Here is a 19828-nt window from a genome sequence, read left to right as displayed (position 1 = left end):
AGAACCAGAAAGGAAAGGCCATGAAACAAACAAGAGGGCTCATGAAGCACCCAGGAACTAGAATGGCTGCCATTGAAATTTCTAAGTTTTGCTAGAAAGTTTGCAAATTTTAGATGACTTTCTCTAGGAAAAGGGGATATTGCAAGCACTTTTTTTTTTCTTTCTCAATAAATTAGTCATGGTGAGCCACTCCATCAGCTTATCGTTCTGTATTTTTGGTGGTACCTCTCAAACAGAACAAATGGACGTTAACATCATCCACAGCTAAAAGCACAAGTGTTTCTATTTTCTACCATATTCTTTTCTTCCATCCTTCTCTCTCCCACTCACTAACAACAACACCAACACACACACACACACACACACACACACACCCTCACTAAATCCCTGGCTAAGGTGGAGAGCTCATAGTGGGTCCTAATAATAATGGTGAATTATTTTTGTCTTCCTTGCTGTTATTAAAGAGTGAAGCATGTCATTAAGATTACAACCAGTGGCAATAATCACATGTGGTTGACACTTCATATACGCATGTAAAATAGTTTTGCAATTGTACCAAGTTACTACAATACTTCATGAGTCTAGACTGATATTTTTTAAATCTTCTGGGGTTAATTCAAAGGAAAAATGTGTCAAACTTACCAAGAACCCAAAATAAAGAAGGAAAATATCAGGCATCAACCTGGAATGGCCTGACTATAAGAAAACAAATCTGTATATAAATAAAAAATGATGGCTCAGGTGTTGAAGTAGCAGAAACTCAAGGAAGAAAAAAGATCAACTTTAAAACCAGATATTCTTACTGAAATCAAGAGGAAAAACTGCAGAAAATGAAGAAAGGAGAAAGATGTTGAGAATTGCTAAGTACAATTACCCATGCGTGAGGTAGAGAAGAAATCCAAATTCAGTGAGGCTTTGCAAAGCCAGCTGAGTCTCTGTGGGAAATTCCAACAGAGACGGATTTGGAAGGTAGCTAGACAAAGCAATTGGAGAAAAATGATTGGTCTTTCTACCTACGAGTTTCCTAGGACTTGTTTTAACAAGCCTACTGAGAGACATAGGGTTGCAGCAATCCAGGTACACTCACAAAGACAGAAGAATTAAGTTCATGAGGACATCCACAAAACTCTGGCAAATATCTAACTGGATGAATCCAAGGATGAGAGAACCTTACTATGATTGATCATCGGGAACATCTTCAATTTCAATATATATATAGAGAGAGAGACAGACAGACATAATATATATATTATATATAATATACACATACAACATATTTGTATATATATATATTCATCCTTCTTTCTTCCACTCTCTTTCTTCATCTTTTTCTCTCTGGTCCTCAAATACATAATTTTTTAAAAATTTAAAACAGCATAGTACTACTATAGCTACTAAATATTGCCTTCCAGAATTTGTAAGCCATTTATGCAATATATCTTACTATTCTTTGCATATAAGTACATGAGAAAACAAATTAAGCAATCATCAGGATCTCTGTGTGTAAGCACTATTTCCTCCTGAAAGCCTCTCTGGCAGAAAACATTTGGAATTGCCACTCTAATTGTAAGGTCTTACTATGCGGGAGTTTAATTCAATAATTCAGCTATTAAAATAAAATATTTTCTAGGATCTGGTACTATGGGATAGCACATTGGCAGTGGCTCGTGTCCTAGCTGCTCCATTTCAAATCCAACTCTCTCTTAATGGTTAAAAAAACAGAGTCAGAGGGTCTAAATGTCTGAGCCCCTTCCACTTGCACAGCAGAGTTAGATGAGTCTAATGGGTTCTGGCTTCAGCCTGACCCAATGCTGGTCATTGTAGCCATCTGGGAAGTGAACCAGTGGACAGGAGATCTCACACTCCACGAGAGAGCTTTCCTTGTTTATCTCTCTAACTCTGTCTTTCAAAATAAATAAATTGCTTTTAAAAAAAATGTTTCTAAACTACATATATCATACATGATTTTCTGCTTTTTGGAGAAATTAATTTAACGCAATGCCAACAAATCCTGTTGAATGTGCCAGACACTGCCTATCTGGAGGTTCTTCAGGAGTGCTCAACCAGGCATAACAGAATTCTGATACACAAGTTCCCATTCTGATTTTGGATCGCCCTATCCATACCGTTTCTCACATTAAAGAGTAAAACCCATGGTTTGCATTTTTACTAAGGCCAAATAAAATTAAATCAATTGCAAATGAGATGGATTAAGCACTAGGTGACGACAAAACAGCTCGTATTAATCCTATCAGAGCCTGGAGCCAAAAATTTGCCAACAACAATTTTTTTTAAGAAAGAAAAACATACTTACAGCCAACCATCATCATTGCCACCGAGAACATCTTCTCCACATCCGTAGTAGGAGCTATGTTTCCAAACCCTATGGTGGTAAGGCTTGTCATGGTAAAGTAGAGTGAGGACACATACAATGAGTCTTTGCTCGGTCCTCCTTCCCATATTCCTGCGCTGGTGTTGTACCGATATGGAGTCCCAATGCTCAGGGCCAGCTGGTAGAGCCAACTATCTATTTGGATGGTGTTGGTGACTTCATCGATGACTTCGTAATCTCCAATGCTATACCATATGCAGGCCAGCCAGTGGGCGACCAGTCCAAACACACACACCAAGAGTACCAGGACGGCTGCTCCATACTCCAGGTAATGGTCCAGTTTCCTAGCCACACGACCCAGGCGTAAGAGACGCACCACTTTTAAAGAACTGAACAGGCTGCTGATCCCCTGAATGGAAAAAAAAGAAAGAAAGAAATGAAGCAGAACTTTCAGAAGAGAAAAAGCTCGGGAGACAAAGACAACGATCACCTTTTATGAATCTGATAATTCATTTATATATTAAGAGTGTATACCTGCTAAGAAAATGTGGTATCCCCACACTAAGAAAATACTACTCAGCCATAAAACACAGGGAAATTCTGTCTTTTGCAACAAAATGGATGCAAGTGGAAGCCATTAAGCTTAGTGAAATACGTTTCTCTTGTATGTGTAATATAGAGTACACCAAATATAATGTATATGAGTGAAACGGACATTTCCAAATTTTATAATCATTCATAGCCCTTATTTCTATCTCAACAAGCAGTGGTTTACCTACTTAATTCATGTTGGTTCTGTATTTAGTGCAGATCATAAAATAGATTGAAAGTACATCACTTTAAAAATTCAAAGGAAAAGTTAAAAAGAGAGTAGGAGAGTGGGAGTTTGAGTGGGAAGAACCATAAAGTAGGAAGTTCCATTATGCTCTTAAACCTGAATATATGAAATACCTGAAATTTGTTCATCTTACATAAACAAAAAAAAATTAAAAAGAAAAAAGAGCATGTCCATGACACAGTTGACTTTACATGAGAAAAAGAACAAAATGATAAGCTTTTGTGGATAAATGAAGATTATTTTCTCTCCAGAAATGAGGTATTTGTGTGTTGTTAAAGTAATGGTCTGTTGAGAAAGTCACCTACATGGCACAAAGAAAAAGCTAAATAAGCAAAGGAGAAAATTATTCAAACGAAACATATACACAGAGCACTGAAATAGGAGTGAGAGAATCAAACGTTTTACTTCTTCAGTCTATAAATTTTTCTCTTTGCTTTAAACGTTTTGCATTTATTTCTTATTTTAAAATTGGTACAAACATCAAAACTTTGGAAATAGGAAGCATAATCATATTGACAACAGAAAATACTTTGGTGCAGATATGAAGAATTATAAACATCACAGTTTATCCCTACACCTGCCACTGTCACAATAAGCACGAAATTTACTGAGCTCCAGAAAGGTGAACATAATTGAACTTACAAAGAGTACATATCCCACGAAATCCTATCCCCCTCTAGCAACAGACAAGCAATAAGAAAATTCATATTATGTTGAGAAGCTTAAAACACCAGTTCAAGTATCATCTAAATGAAGGCAGAGCATGGCTTTTCTTGAGTCAACAAATGCCCCATCATTTCTTTTTGACGCATTCAATAGTTTACCTAGGTAGACACCTTAGATGCAAGCTTGAGGTAAATCCCAAAATAAGCAAATAGCAAAAACAGAATAATGATCCAGAAAGCCTTTCATGTCATCATCAACTCAAAAATAGATGGAATCCATAACTTCGCTTCTGCTATTTCTTTTTCTCAGAAATAAGAAAAGGAATCCAACCTAACTTTTACTCTGCACATTGTGCTCATCCTCATGGACATGGGCTGGTATAGCAGAACAGGTCTGACATTCACAAGAGTTCAATTTTGACATGGCTAAAGTGAACAAGTTCTGACATTGTGATACCAGATCCTCTGTAACAGAATATGTTTAACACTTTTCAGAATAAAATTTTCAAAGGGAGAGGAAAAAAGAGGAAGTAGAAAATAAAGATCCTTTGTAAGTCAAAAAGTAGTTGCAGAATTATCCTGCAAATTGTATCCCTCAATTTCAACCTTCTTACATCGGCCTCCATCTCAACTGTAGAACGCAGCTGCAATGGCTTCTATGCAACCTTAAAATAAATTCTCACCTCACTTGAAAACTTGTACAAAAAAGATGTTGAATTCTAAGCAGGTAAAAAGAGTAAAATTTTAAAAACTTGAAAAGCAAATGGTTATAATTTAGTGACCTGCAATAAGGTAGGATTAAAGAGACCATGAAAGCCTCAGAGGAGGAACTGGTTAGCAATGAAGAAGAAAAACAAAAGGCAAGTGTTTATCAAGCATGCTGAAATGCTGGGCTTTGACTTAAGCTCTCGGGAGAGAATCTCACTCTCCCCCCATCCCCGGCCCGCCCCTCTGTCTCTCTCTGGTTTTCAAAAAAGGAAAAATAAATTTAAAAATTTCCATAAACAGAGCACAGCAAAATTATTTCCACCTGAATTATTTTCTCCAAAAACAAAAGAAAGGCAAAGCAGAAAATCTTTACCTCGTTCAAACTAACACAATCCCAATCTTGCTCCCTGTTAAAAGTGTGAATCAGGGCCTACAATAATTAGATCGCCGGATTAGAGGACAAAATTTCATGATCTCTGGCAAACATATTTCTCTCTGAAAGGGGACACCGACACTGACAGACACCTGCTCTAGACAACATTTATTCAAAGTACAGTTTTTACAGCCATCCAACAACTTCGGCATGGCAGCGGATGTCAGATCAGTGACAACCCAAATGACATCTCTCAAAATCCATTGTCTAGGGCTGCCCTTCTTCACACTGCTATAATAGATGAGAATTCTCATCACGTTGCCTTCACCTTCAGCTTGAGCAACCACACATTCATGCTGTAATCATATTCCACATGCAAGGGTACTTCAGACAGTTCATGGAAAATGGAATTCAAAGATAAGTTTATGTTGTTCTAAAAAATTAAGTCCTCATATGCTTGTTTCAAAAAGTTGGCAGAAAATGTGCGTCATGAAAAGGTGAGATATTTTCACAGGTATCAGACATAGGTCCAGTTCTTGGCACAAACCAAGTAGCTCACCTGACTTCCCAACCATAAGCCATATTCCTGCCACACACCTCCATCTGGGCACTGCAGTGGTTACTGAGGTCTCCGGAGGGCAACAGCATCCTCCACTTCCCCTGGGTCAGTTCTTTATCTCCCATCTTGTAAAGGACATCGTCATCTCATGAGTCACTCCGTCCCATTCCTTTGCTGCACACGGGCACTGAGATCTCACCACTCACAGTGTCTAACTGCTCAAAGCACATCTGCTTCATTCATCTCAGAATTCCTCCTTTTCTTTGTTCCCGTGAAATGCCTGCATCAAGATTTCATGATTGTGTTTCCTCACACAGTCACTCCATTAGCTGCACTGTTTACATGAGTTCAAGAATTTCACAGAAAAAAAAATGAATTAAGATAGGCTTTTTCTTTTTTGTGGCAAAAAGAAAAAAAAAAGTCCGAGATCCCTGCAGTTAATTTTGTAATATTACTTGTCTTTCATGGACTTTTTGAAAATCCCTTACCATCCTGCTGCCTCTAATGCACAGGACACAGAATCTAGGCTCCTAGCCTAGTACATTTTTTTTTAATGCACATTATCTAATTGCATCTTTCTCTGATGTCTAATCTTTCATGTTTATACATTACCTCTAGGATTAATTGCAATTCTCTATCATGACAAAGCCCATCGAATGTTTGTCCACTTGGCAAGATTCCCTCCCACCAATTCCTCTATGGCTTCATTCTACAGTCATGGTCAGCTCTTCACAGTGCCCTAAATGTCCCTGTGGTTTCCCGCTTCACAATTGCTCCTTCAGCTCGAAGGGTTCTTCCCTTCCACTCTAGTGATGGCTAGAATATTACTTTTAAATCTACATAAAACACACTCTCTCCTCCATGCGCCTATCATCATAGCTTCCCTTTCTTCCCCACTGTGGGAATTCATTGTCCATATTTTATGCTCTCTAATACGTTCTCCACATCTCTATCACAACAATTGTCACTGTCACTTTTTTTTTCTACAACTCTGCTTGTGCCTTTGAGCTGTACTAGTAGAATCACAAGTTAGGCAAGTCTCAAGGAATGGACGCACTACTCAACTGGCCCTTCAGATTATGCCCATGTGCGTGTCCCACAATAAGCAAAGACTGAGCCATCTTCCTGTCCCTACCCCAATCACTCCAATACAATGACTATAATGTTAGGTTTCTACAGAGTGGTGCTGAGCAAATTCTCCATGAACAGGTCTTCAACACCCCCAAACTGTCTGTCAACAATACCGGGTAATTTTCCACTGTAGTTCTGCACAGCAGTGCTGCTCCATTCAAGCCAAACTACATTTTGCTCCCAAAAGCAACCCCCAATTTTAATCTCTGAATTTGTTTTAGTGTTCTGTTAACCTACCAATCAAATTAGAAACAGTTATTCGAAATGAGTAATGCATAAACAAATAAGCTTTCTTCATTTGGAAAACGGCATTTTCTTTTGGATAAGGGAGAATGCAATGTGATCATTATCGTCCAAACTCAACTGCAAACAATTTGGTTTAAATATGTGTCCCAAATCTCTAAAACGAAAAACCCAAATGCTCATTTATTCAATTCTACTGCTTATCACCGGAGTTATCAGGATACTGGATACACAGAGCATATAAACTAGACTATATTCACTCAATAGAGTAGTATCCAAAGCAAACATGAACACACCACAATTTATACTCCTTAATAAGACTGAATCTTGAAAAACACACATTGAGCCTAAGAAACTAGATTTTTAAAAATAAGAGTTTATAAGCCACTACACGATCCTGTTTATGAATGGAAAGTTGATCCATGCAAAGTTCAAAAACAAGCTGAACTGCTCTAAAAAGTCAGAAGAGAAGATAGTGGTTCCCTTATAGAGGAGACAGTAACCATGAAGGGGAGGAGGAAGTTGGCGTTGCTGCAGGTTCCTGCCTGCTAATATGCATAGTAATTACTAACATGGTGACTTGATGAGAACTAGAAATGATGTATTTTTCTTTCTGTGTGTCATATTTAGAGATAAAAAGTTATAGGTAACTCAGCATGCATTGCTAAGTTGTTAGATTAACATCTCAGCCTAGTACATGATGAAAATTAATTATATCCTACTTATTAGGGGTATTGTGTCCAGCATTATATCTAATATAATAGATTTTCCTTGTTTATGTCTGTCCTCTTACCTTTAGATTGGGCTGGCAATTTCCCGATCTAAAGGCAATTTTAATTTTACTTACATAACAATATTGGATACTTTCAGAGACTACTCCCCAAAAATGCCCTCTTCTGCATCCCTTCCTTTTTGCGACAATTTCTTAATGTTGTGCTTTCCACTAGTCTTTTTGTTCATTCATTTTCTGCTTCATTTTACTCCAAACTTTGCAATTCTCTGTGCCCTTCTATGCACTTTAGTGGCTTTCTGCTTCTATCCTAACCTGAGCTCTCAGTACACAAATCCCTGGGGTTCCACTGGTGGAAGAAAATATCAAACATCTCAAATACATAATAGAACACAGCAGGGTTAATACAGAACTGTCAGTCATCAGCCTTTCACCTTTCTGGCCAATTTCCTTACTTGCCAAGCCCTTCAGGCTGTAATAGCATAAGGAAAATGCCCAAGAGACATCTTTGTGCAGTTAGCCCTTCAAGCTATTTTGTGGACTTACATATTAAAATGTCTAAGATGCTACTGGCACAAAAATAGTATCTTGCAATGCGGTATCCAGAAAAATACAAATCGATTCTCTTATTTGATCATTATTTATGATAGTAGGTAGCTGGTTCAGCCAATATTCCTTCCTATTTTATTCCTTTCGTTGTATCATAAACAGGAAAGGAATGAACAAAATACTTTCTTGTACACGGACATAATTAAATTTAGCTGGGGTAACAGATATTTACAACATAGGATATTGTAATATATTTTTTAAATAAATGTGATGATTTTCCTCCCTGTACCATATCGCTTGACAACGAGGTTCTCAATTCCTCATCAAAAGATAAGGTCCACTTACAATCGATTGAGTCTGGACTAGTCTATGACTTGTTTTAGCCAATAGGATGTAGCATAAATTATATTGTGCCAGCTCCACGCCTACACTTCAAATGAACTTGCACTCCTCCACTCTTTGTCTTGCAAACTAACTGACCTCAAATGGTTCCTGCCAACCAAGTGAGAGACTTTTTTTTCATGGTAGCAGTTCTATAGGCTCAGAGTTTTCCCCTCCACCTTCCCACTCTTTCATCCCCACTAATTTCCTGCATATTATTACAATAATACAGTTCTTCAGCAACAGTCACGAGTCCATCATTCTGCTATTTAATCATATCCTAAAATTGTAGGTATAAACAAAGGCAAATAGTCCAGCATTCTATTGGCAAGATACTTGACAGTTTCATCGTGGGAGATTCAGATAGTTTCCAGTTTCTGCTTGTTGGCCTCTTCCCAACTAAAGCTGTGCAGGTATTTGGTGAGTGAACAGGTGAGCAGGACCTAGCTCATGCCTCTCCCTCTCTCTCCACTGTGTATGTGGGTGTGACTGTATCTTCACCTATCAAATACCAATTAAGGGATGGTGGTCATTTGGTCTAGTAGTGGAGGCACTAGTTAAGATGCCTGCATTCCATGCTGAAGTGATACCTCCCTCCTACTTCTAACTTCAGCTTCCCGTTGTGCTCGCAGGGAAGCAGCGGTGAGGGCACAAGTTAACTGGGTACCTGCCACTCAGATAGAAGACCAGGATTATATCACAGCCACTAGCCTTAGCTTTGGCCCAGACCTGTCCATTGTAAACATTTGGGGACTAACTCAGCATATGGGGGAGCTCTTTGTCTCCCCACCCCCATCTCTCTGCCTCTTACATTGACTTTTTCCTGAAAGTTACTTCCAGTTTAAAATCACATGGTAGCTTCTCATTTTTCTAAAATTGGTTTTGGTTTACACAGACTTGCATAAGTCTTCTCACTCCAGCCTTATCCTTGATCACTTCTTTGCTCATTCCCCATCAAACTTTCAATCTTTAAAAATGGCACACTCCTGAAAACATAGGGAGTAGGCATTGCCAATTCCTTATATATGGAATATTCTGAACCTTTCCCACACTGCTGTGCTTAGCCTAGTTTTTCTATTCAGACTTCAGATCTCAGCTTAGTCATCACTTCCTCAGGGAACCTTCTCCTTCCAATCCAGATCAGGTCATTTTATTATGTAATCTCAGGTCCATGCACACGGCCTTCCTGACACTTGTCTCTCTGCAAATATACATGCGTACCATGTTTTCCATCTGTTTATCCTGAGCATGCTCTCTGATACAAAAGAGGCTCTCAACTGTTTACTGAAATCATGAAAATATTAAAGAATTAACTACCCAATATTTAAATTTCTCATAATCATTTATGATGACTCCTGCAGTACTGAACTTACGACAAATAATTAGCAAGTGTTTAATCTTCATGAGTAACACCACATAAGGCAACCCTAGAAAAATCACCAAATAATAAAAAGCTCTGTTTCATGCGCCCTGAATCCTTATTCGAAACAGGTTTTCTCCATCCAAGACTACATAGTCCATTTCTTCTTGTAGAGGCCAATTTAAAGACAGAGAGGAAACTGAAAACTGCATTTTTTATCTGAACCTTTAACCCAGATCATAAATTCTATTGCCTCTTTCCTATTCAAAACTCACTTTTTCAATTCATGCTACCAAGAGTTCCGGGGAGAAATAATCTTAATTATTACATATGGCAGGTAACATGCTTCAGCAGAGTATCTGAAAATCAGATTTTTAATAAAGTTTGCATTTATATTTACATTGAGAGATTATGGCATTCAGAGAGAAGAAGAAAGAGAGGAGAGACGTTCGTCTTTAGCAAAAACCATAGTGCACTAACCCTACATGCGCCTTGTTGTAAAGATGACTTCTACTTGATACCATTGAATTCACAGTGAACATAAAGCCTGTCCAAAAGTACACCCTTCAAAGAAGTGTCTCAAGTGTGAAGATTTTCAATATCTATCCAATATATATCCAAAGAATCCTCCAACTCGATTTACACATGCATACACACATACGTGTGTAGGTTTATTTATGTAACACATATATTAACTGACACATATATGTCAGTTAATATATGTGTTACATATATATATATATATATATATAAACTTGTTCACCAAGTTGGAGGATTCTTCAAATCCTTGTTCAATAACTTTTTTACAGTCTTCAGAATAAAATCCAAACACAGCCCAAACCTTCACATCTCTGCAGTATCACTTCTGTTTTTTTTCAGCACCTCTGTTCTCTGCACTCTGTTCATAGAGGATTTATTTCCTGCTTTCAAAAATTACATATTCAAAAATACCTGGAGAATTCCCAAGCACTGGTGTAAAAACAACCTCCTGGGACCAGCACAATGGCTCCATTGGCTAATTCTTCCCCCACAAGTGCCAACATCCCAGGTGGACTTCGGTTCCTGCCCTAGCTACCCCACGTCCCTTCCAGATCCCTGCTTGTGGCCTGAGAAAACAGCTAAGGATGGCACAAAGCCTTGGGACATGGCACCCACGCTGGAGACCCAGAAGCTCCTGGTTCCTGGCTTTGGATCTGCTCAACACTGGTCATTGCACTCATTTATGGAGCGAATCAGCAGATGAAAGATCTTTCTTTCTGTCTCCTCTCTGTGGATTTACCTTTCCAACATAAATAAATTTTTAAAAAATCTTCCTAACCCCAAATTCCTTTTGCCAATTAAAGATCACCTCTTCAAAAAGACTTTCCCTAATTATTCTTTCAAGTAGATTTAGATGATTGTTTTACAGGATGAATAATCCATCCATGAAATGAGGAAGGAATGGAGCAATAGGTAACGCAAGCTAAAACACAGAAATACTGAAGTGATCATGATGGAACATGTAAGTGAAGAAATAACGAAGAGTTAAGAGAGGTTAAGGGTATCATTCGGAGTTCTCCACAGAACCAGCAGTAGCTAGAGACAACAAACACAGGGAGGTTACAGACAGGGAAAGGCAGTAGACAGAAACAATTTGCTCCCACTTGAACAGGATTGGCCCTCCAAACTCATGCATCTGTTTGAATCTCAAAGTATGACATTAAATATGAATGCTAATGATTGACACATTGGGGTGGTGTGTGAGGGTGCAGTCTTTGTGAAGTAATTGAACAATATTAACTTGCTGTGGTGATCTCAGCATCATAGAATTATGATGGCATTGAAGAAGATCACATGGAGGGTATAGGAAGTGTGTGCTCCCTGTGTCTCTCTCCTTCCTGGTTCATTATGTGATTCACCCCTACCCCCCCGCCCTGCCCATCATCCTCTATTTGGCCCTACCAGATGCCAAAACAAACAGGCACACCAAGTCTTGGCATGTAGCTCCTCCCAATTGTGTCAGCTAAAGTATTGAAACACTGGCTGATGCAGGTACCCACAGAGATATCAAGGGCTGGCTTGTTCTGAAGAATTGGTTCACACAATTACAGAGGCTGAGAAGTGCCACAACCTTCCATCTGCAAGCTAGACAGCCAGAAAGGGCAATGGTTTAGTCCAGGTAAGTCTGAAAGCCTGAGAACTAAATATGGGAAGTAATTCCAAGTCCAAGGGCAGGAGGAGACGGGTTGAAATGTCCTCTATCAATTATCAATGTAGAAACAAGGAGAGGAATCTCAATTCCTCTACACATTGTTCCATCCGGGTCCCCCATAGATTAGAGGATGCACACCCACAAAGTGGAGGAAAATTTACTTCCCAGAATATGCTGATTAAAATGCCAGTCACACCTCACAGATGCACCTCACAGTGAGCACTTCACAGCACTGTCAAGTTCAGACATAAAATTTACCATTGTACCAAAGAAATAAATCAGTAGAGAGAAGAGAGAAAAACAGACAGGAGTAAGCGACCCATATTAAACTAGAATGCAAGACATGAAGCTATGGGAAAATATCTGTAAAGTGACAGTAAACAGTCATGACCTCCCCCCCGCAAAAAAAAAAAAAAACACTTATGAAAGTGGTTCTTTTCAATATGTTAACGCAATAATGCGATTGCCAAGAGTATAACAAAAAGATACTGACAGAAGTCATACCACAGCAAGACTGATAGCCTCAGATCACCCTAATCCAATACTTCTGATACTACCAGAAACAGGCTTCCGAATCCCAGCAAGGAAGTAGCAGTGTCCTGGTCAGCTTTTTTGTAGTTCACTGAATATTCCTCACAGATAATTTCAACATAGTAGATTTACTGCTTTGATCAGTTCCAGGAGAAACAGACAATAGTTCACTACAGGTCAGCATAAGGGGAGGAGAGTGGTTTTATTAATTCTTTACCCACAATTGCTGCTAAATAATACTTCTTGAAGACGAAGAAATCTAATACAGAGATAATCATATTCCTGTTCATTAGCATGTGTCAGGGAAAACAAGGAAAGGAAGACAGGAAAAGGTCACCCAGGAGGATGGAGCCAAAGAAGAAGCGGTGTCAGTCATGGCGGCACTACCACACAGAAGATGATACAGTAACCTCTACGCAAATAGTTAAAGGAAAACTTGGAAGTAATCACAGCATGCCAATCGCAATGCAGCTCAACTTTGTTTGCCTCGATATTAAAATCATTCCCTAACGTTCAACAAAAGGAAGTCTTCCATATGAATGAAAGTCAGTAGAGAGAAAATTTGCTTTTCATAGAAACAACAAAATCAAAGGGAATCTCATTGCCATATCCTCATTGCCTCTGTTCTTTTTCCAATCTGCTCAGGGCAAATTCCCCCAGGTAGATAGGATGTAATATCTTAGTGAAAAATGCTTGCAAAAGAATAAGTTTCTGAAACATCAATAATATTTTTAGCATAAAAAGAATATCCATCCTTAAACATGTGTCTGCCACCAACCTCCACAAAGAATAAATCATGCCACTATATTCCAGTTTGATAGCTGAGGCTGACTTTCCACTATTTTTTAAACCTTTTCCACATGTCTGACCCCTCCTTCTTTCACACCCTGGAACACGCTAGCGATCCAGGTTTTCTCTCAAGTGAAAAGAGAAGAAAGCTTCCACCCAAAGGCTGTGGTCCCTTGCACTCGCCTGTCTGCAGTTCTCTGCCCTCTGGGAGGCTCTTTAAGGTAACTTCTGATTACATGTGGAAAGAATGAGAAGCACATATACACACCGGAAGGCTCTTTACACAACAGCATAAGAACACTAGCAGGCAGGGACTCCTAAGAGAACCAAAGGATAATACACCATCATCAGTAAGGAGAAGTTTGGCATACAGCGAAGGCTATGCCACAGATTTCCCTTTTATCCTATTACATCGTTACCAAGAAACAGAAGCCTAGTAAGCACGGATGCCTCGTTGGCTTCAATAGAAATGTTTATATTATGGCACTCGTGTATCCAACATCACGGTGGGTGCTACCAGCAGGAGGAGATGCAAACATGATCTTTGCCTTAGGAAAAGCACAGATTTACCCGAAGAAGCAAGTCTAGCACCTGATCGTCAGTTGCCTAAATGTCCAGTTTCACTTGAATTCTTTATTTGAATTAGTTAAACAATTAATGTTCTCACAGTGCCGACTGAGTCACCCTCACACCTTCCACAAGTGTACAAATAAAAGAAAACATGCATTACCACATAACTGAGAAACGAGTCTTAATTGCTACTATAACCACTATTATTGTCAAAAGATTCAGCTTTTAAAAGCTTGTTTTTGAAGTCAATTGCAGAATATCTTGAAAATCTCAATGCATTTTGAGATTAAACAATGTATTTCTGTGTAACATGAGTCAAATCAGAAATCTCAAAAGAAATTTAAAATATTTTATCCAAAAAAAAATTAGAAATGTAAATAAAAAGTTATGGGATATGGTGAAAGCAGTTCATAAGTTGAAATTTATACTCTTAAATGTAAATATTAAAAAAACAAAGGGCGCTAAGACCAATAGTTTGATAAGCTTTTATCTTAGCAAATTAGAAATACAAAGTTGAAAATAACAAAATAAGTAAAAAAGCAGAAATTGATGGAAGTTGAAACCATAAGTCAATAAAGAAAAATCAACAGAATCAAAAGTTAATCCTTTGAAAAAAAAAATCAACAAAATCAATAGTTCTCCAGAGAGACTAGCAAAAAAAATGAAAGAAGACGGAGGCCAATAAAAACAGGAAATGCCATTACAGACCCACGCACACTGAAAGGATGCTAAAGGAATATCATAATCAACTCTGTCAACAAATCTGCTCATCGATTGGAAAGGGACCAATCCTTGAAAGACATGCCTGCACAACTCACTCAACAAGAAGCTGTCTGGACAACAGTCTATTTGTTAGATTAATTAATTTACTAATAACTTTCCAAAACAAGAAGCATCGTGCTGAGCTGGGGTCATAGGTGAAGACTACCAAACATTTAAGGTGAAAGTTGTACCTACTGCCTATGATTTTTTTTTTTTTCCAGAGGGCCTTAAGTAGAGGGACTATAAGACTATCCTAACACCAGACAAAGATGTTGCAATAAATCAGCAGACACACAGCATTTCTCGTGAATACAGGTGCAAAAAAAAAAGGCTCAATGAATATTAACAATTTCCATCCAATAATGTGAAAAAATTATACGGCATGATCATGTGAATTTATCAGATATGCAAGGCAAGTTCAACAGGTGAAAATAAATTAATGTAACCCAGCACATCAATAGGTTAAATATAAAAATCACATGATTACGAAATAAATAAATTAAAAGCACTTGATAAAATCTGATTTTAAAAACTCTTTGGGAATCAAGCTAACTATAAAAAGGAAGCACCCTAACCTGATAAATAACATTTGTGTGAAGAACCGACAGCTAACATCATGCCTAATAGTGAGACGCTTTAACAAGCAAGAGCAGAGACAAGGCAAGCACCATCCAATTCACTGTTTCTTTTCAAATCCACGCTGGTAGACGGAGCTAATGCAGTAAGATAAACAAAAGAAATAAATCACACAGAAAGGTAAGGAAGAAATAACAATGTATTTGTTTCCAAGTGATAGGACTGTCTTTGTAGAAAAATCAAACTGGAAAAAAAAAAAAAAGCAAAAGCAAAATATGCTGAAACTAAAAAGTGACCGTAGGGAGCTGGCATTGGAAGGCAGTTGGTAACGACACCACTTGCAAAAGTAGCATCCCACATGAGTGCCAGTTTCAGGCGTGGCTGTTTCACTCTCCTGACCCTATGCCTAGGCAAGCAGTGACTGATGCCCCACACCACTGGGCCCTGTGACACAGCCGCTGGTTTTGACTTGAGTCATCCATGGTTATCATACCATTTGAGAAGCAAATCAACAGATGAAGGACCTGTCTGGGTCCGTCTCTTTGTATAATTATGTCTTTCAAATAATAAATAAATTTCTTTTTCATTGATTACAACAGAGAAGGAAGAGACCAGGTGGAACCGGCGATTAAGAACGTAATGACACCGTGGCACGCACAGGACTGAGAAGTTTAAATCTAAGTCTTGTCAATGAGGAAACTGCGAACTGTAACAAGACATCAAGGAACAGCTAAATACGTGGAGAGGTATTTCATGTATTTAGAGGGGTTTCATGGCTAAGAAAGCTCAATATTATCAAACATCAGTTCTTAGTAACTTCATCTAGTAATATAAACAGGATTCATTGAAATCCTAGCAAGTGATTTGATGGATACCAATGCCTGATTCTAAAGCCCATACAGAGAGGGAATAAGTTTAAGACAATCCAACACAACCGTGAAGGAGCAGAGCAAAGGTGGAGTTTACTCAACGTCAAAACTAGCAGGCAACAGAGAATAGTACTGATGAAAAAAAAAAAAAAAAGAGAAGCAATTAGCAAAACTGAAGAGCAGACCCCTGCACCCATGTGGGACACCCCTGGAAGAGACTCCTGGCTCCTGGCTTCAGATCAGCTCAACTCCAGCCGTCACTGATATTCATGGAATGAACCAGCAGATGGAAAATATTTCCCTCTGTCTCTCCTTCTCCCTGTAAATCTGCCTTTCAAATAAAGGTAAATAAATATTTAAACAAAAAAAAGGGGGGGGGGGGAAGCCCAGCACAATAGCGTAGTGGTTAAAGTCCTCGCCTTGAATGTGCTAGGATCCCATATGATTGCCAGTTCTAGTCCCGGTGGCCCCGCTTCCCTTCCCGTCCAGCTCCCTGCTTGTGACCTGGGAAAGCAGTCCAGGACGGTCCAAAGCCTTGGGACCCTGCACCAGTGTGGGAGACCTGGTAAAAGCTCCTGGCTCCTGGCTTCAGATTGGCTCAGCTCCAGCCATTGCAGTCGCTTGGGGAGTGAACCATCAGATGGAAGATCTTCCTCTCTGCCTCTCCTCCTCTCTGTATATCCACCTTTCAATGAAAATAAATAAATCTTTAAAAAAAAAAAAAGGAAGAAAGAAAATATTTGGAGAAAAAAATCTGGTAAAGAACTATTTTCCAATATTCAAAAATTCTTAACACTCAACAGTAAGGGAAAAAAAAACCCCATAACTTAAAAATGGAAAAAAGTGGGCCCGGCAGCGTGGCCTAGCAGCTAAGGTCCTCGCCTTGAACACGCTGGGATCCCATATGGGCGCTGGTTCTAACTCCCGGCAGCTCCACTTTCCATCCAGCTCCCTGCTTGTGGCCTGGGAAAGCAGTCGAGGACAGCCCAAAGCCTTGGGACCCTCCACCCATGTGGGAGACCCGGAAGAGGCTCCTGGTTCCCGGCTTCAGATCGGTGCAGCACCAGCCGTTGCAGTCACTTGGGGAGTGAATCCTCGGAGGGAAGATCTTCCTGTCTCTCATCCTCTCTGTATATCTGACTTTGTAATAAAAAAAATAAATAAATCTTTTTTTAAAATGGACAAAAGGTGTACACATTTTGCTGAAGAAGACAAATAATAATACGAAAATCTTTAATTTAACGTGCCTTTGGGGAATGGCCAATTAGTATAATAAACACAGGAGAATCAAGATGGTGGAATAGAGTAAGGACACCTTTAAACGGACGGAGAAACATTTAATCAGGATGAAGCAGAGAGGACACATTCCAGGAAACAGGAGAGGACAGAACAACAGCCGAGGGGTACCTGGAGACTGACAGACACAGGAAAGCAGCGGACAGGACGGCGAGTTGTTGCGGTGACCGATACCCCAGCAGCATTCAGCTAACGGGGGATCCGAACTCCACCAGCAGCCGGAGCTCCACCAGCAGCCAGGTTCCACCCAAGACACAGCCAGCAGATCAAGAACTCTAGTAGCGGTACGTCAGGCGCCATTTTCTACACCGTGGCAAAGGCTTTAGACTGCAGTGAACTGCGCATGTGCTGAGCTCGCGAGAACTCATTGCGTTCCATGGATTGGGCTGGTCCCACAGGAAAATAATACCAAATATGGCATTGTACGTGTCAAAATAGGTCCGTGCGTCACTCAGATCTAACGTCCAACAGGTTCCGGCAAGATCAGTGCCACCAACAACCTGGTGTCGCCCTAATCCTGGGACCTACTCCAGCCAGAAGTGGGAGAAAGGTTGTACAGACAATGGCGCAGCCTCAGCACGGTATCACAAGAGGTGGAGACTGGTAAGCCAGGAGCTGGGGCTACGGAGTTCTTTGTGGAAATCTAACATAAGAACCCAGACCTGGAACCTGCTGAAGGGAGCGGCACAATTGGCTACAAATAAAGAGTTGTGTACCAACTGCAATAACTAAAATCTAAACTGGAGCCCCATGCCACAGCCTAGCGGATAAAGTCCTTGCCTTTCACGCACCGGGATCCCATATAGGCGCCGGTTCTAATCCCGGCAGCTCCACTTCCCACCCAGCTCTCTGCTTGTGGCCTGGGAAAGCGGTTGAGGATGTCCCAACGCTTTGGGATCCTGCACCCGCGTGGGAGACCTGGAGGAAGTTCCTGGCTCCAGATTGGCACAGCAGCAGCCGTTGCGTTCACTTGGGGAGTGAACCATCGGACGGAAGATCTTCCTCTCTCTCCTCCTCTGTATATCTAACTTTGTAATAAAAATAAATAAATTATTTATTTATTTTTATTGGAAAGGCGGATATACAGAGAGGAGAGACAGAGAGGAAGATCTTCCGTCCGATGATTCACTCCCCAAGTGACCGCAACGGCCGATACTATGCCGATCCGAAGCCAGGAGCCTCTTCTGGGTCTCCCACGCGGGTGCAGGTTCCCAAAGCCTTGGGCTGTCCTCGACTGCTTTCCTGGGCCACAGGCAGAGAGCTGGAAGGGAATAAATAAATCTTAAAAAAAAAAAAAAAAAAAACAAGTAAAATCAAACTGCAGACCTGTGAGTGACAGAGCTTAGAAACCTGCCCCAAGGAGAGGACTCTGCTAACCAGAAGTACAATGACCAAGAGCAAAAGAAGAGACAGAGGCACAATGAATATTACTGAGCACTCCCCTGCAAAGAAACAAAACCCATGCCAACCTGAGTTAACTGAGAAAGACATTGAGAAAATGGGGGACACAGAATTCAGAAAATTCATTTTAAAGCTTCTGACCAACAATGAGATGCACATACAAGAGTTCAAAGAATTTAAGGAAGCCATAAAGCAAATCAAGGCTGATATATCAGAAATTAAGAACAGAGTAGAACAAATTAAAAATACAGTACAGCGTCTCCAAAATAGAATGAAACAAGCAGAAGAAAGAATCTCAGGATTGTTTGCTTCCCCATGTCACCAGGGGGAAGCAAACAAAAAGCTGGAAGCAGAGCTGGATCAGGCCAAAAAAAGTATTCAAGAATTGAAAGAGGCATAATATAAGAGTTATGGGAGTCCCAGAAGGTGCAGAAAGAGAAACTGGTTTTACAAATATATTTAACGAAGTAATAAAGGAAAATTTCCCTAATCTAGAGAAAGAATTGGGAAACAACATCCAGGAGGGACACAGAACTCCCAACAGGCCTGATCAAAAACAATCTTCACCAAGACATATGATAATCAAGCTCTCTTCAATTGAACATATGGAAAAGATCCTTAAATGTACACTTGAAAAAAAAGATCAATTGGCATATAAAGGAATGCCAATTAACTTCTTGGTGCTGTTAATTTCTTATTTCTTCCTGATACTGATTTTGTTTTGTGGCTTTTCATTTAAGGGGATGTATAGTAGCTGTGTAATGGAGACCGTCATATCTAGTAACATGATATTTAACTTCATGGCACTGTAAATTTCTACTTTTCTTTCTATTTTCGATTTTGTATTATGACTTTTCATTTGAGGGAATGTACAGTAGCTGTGAAATGGAGACTAACATTTCCAAATGTGAGGAATGCAATGCAGTATGCATTTCTAATTCCAGACAAAGATGGACTTACGATGAAACTGTTTA

At 39.6% G+C, this 19828-nt stretch overlaps 1 protein-coding gene across 2 annotated transcripts in view; it reads right to left on the bottom strand.

Moving 5' to 3' along the window:
* KCNH5 (potassium voltage-gated channel subfamily H member 5) overlaps window positions 1–19828 on the bottom strand; it is a 215484-nt gene that overhangs the window by 140731 nt on the left and 54925 nt on the right. For both annotated transcript variants that reach the window (XM_040975643.1, XM_040975644.1), the window contains exon 7: window positions 2315–2741. In XM_040975643.1, the coding sequence (XP_040831577.1) occupies window positions 2315–2741 (427 nt within the window). The remainder of the gene's footprint in view (window positions 1–2314; window positions 2742–19828) is intronic.

This window comes from Ochotona curzoniae, unplaced genomic scaffold, assembly GCF_017591425.1.
Source record: "Ochotona curzoniae isolate NIBS_2020 unplaced genomic scaffold, NIBS_Ocur_1.0 contig_2688, whole genome shotgun sequence".
In the NCBI taxonomy this organism is placed as follows: Eukaryota; Metazoa; Chordata; class Mammalia; order Lagomorpha; family Ochotonidae; genus Ochotona; species Ochotona curzoniae.
This window is presented reverse-complemented; position numbering and strand designations above follow the sequence as displayed.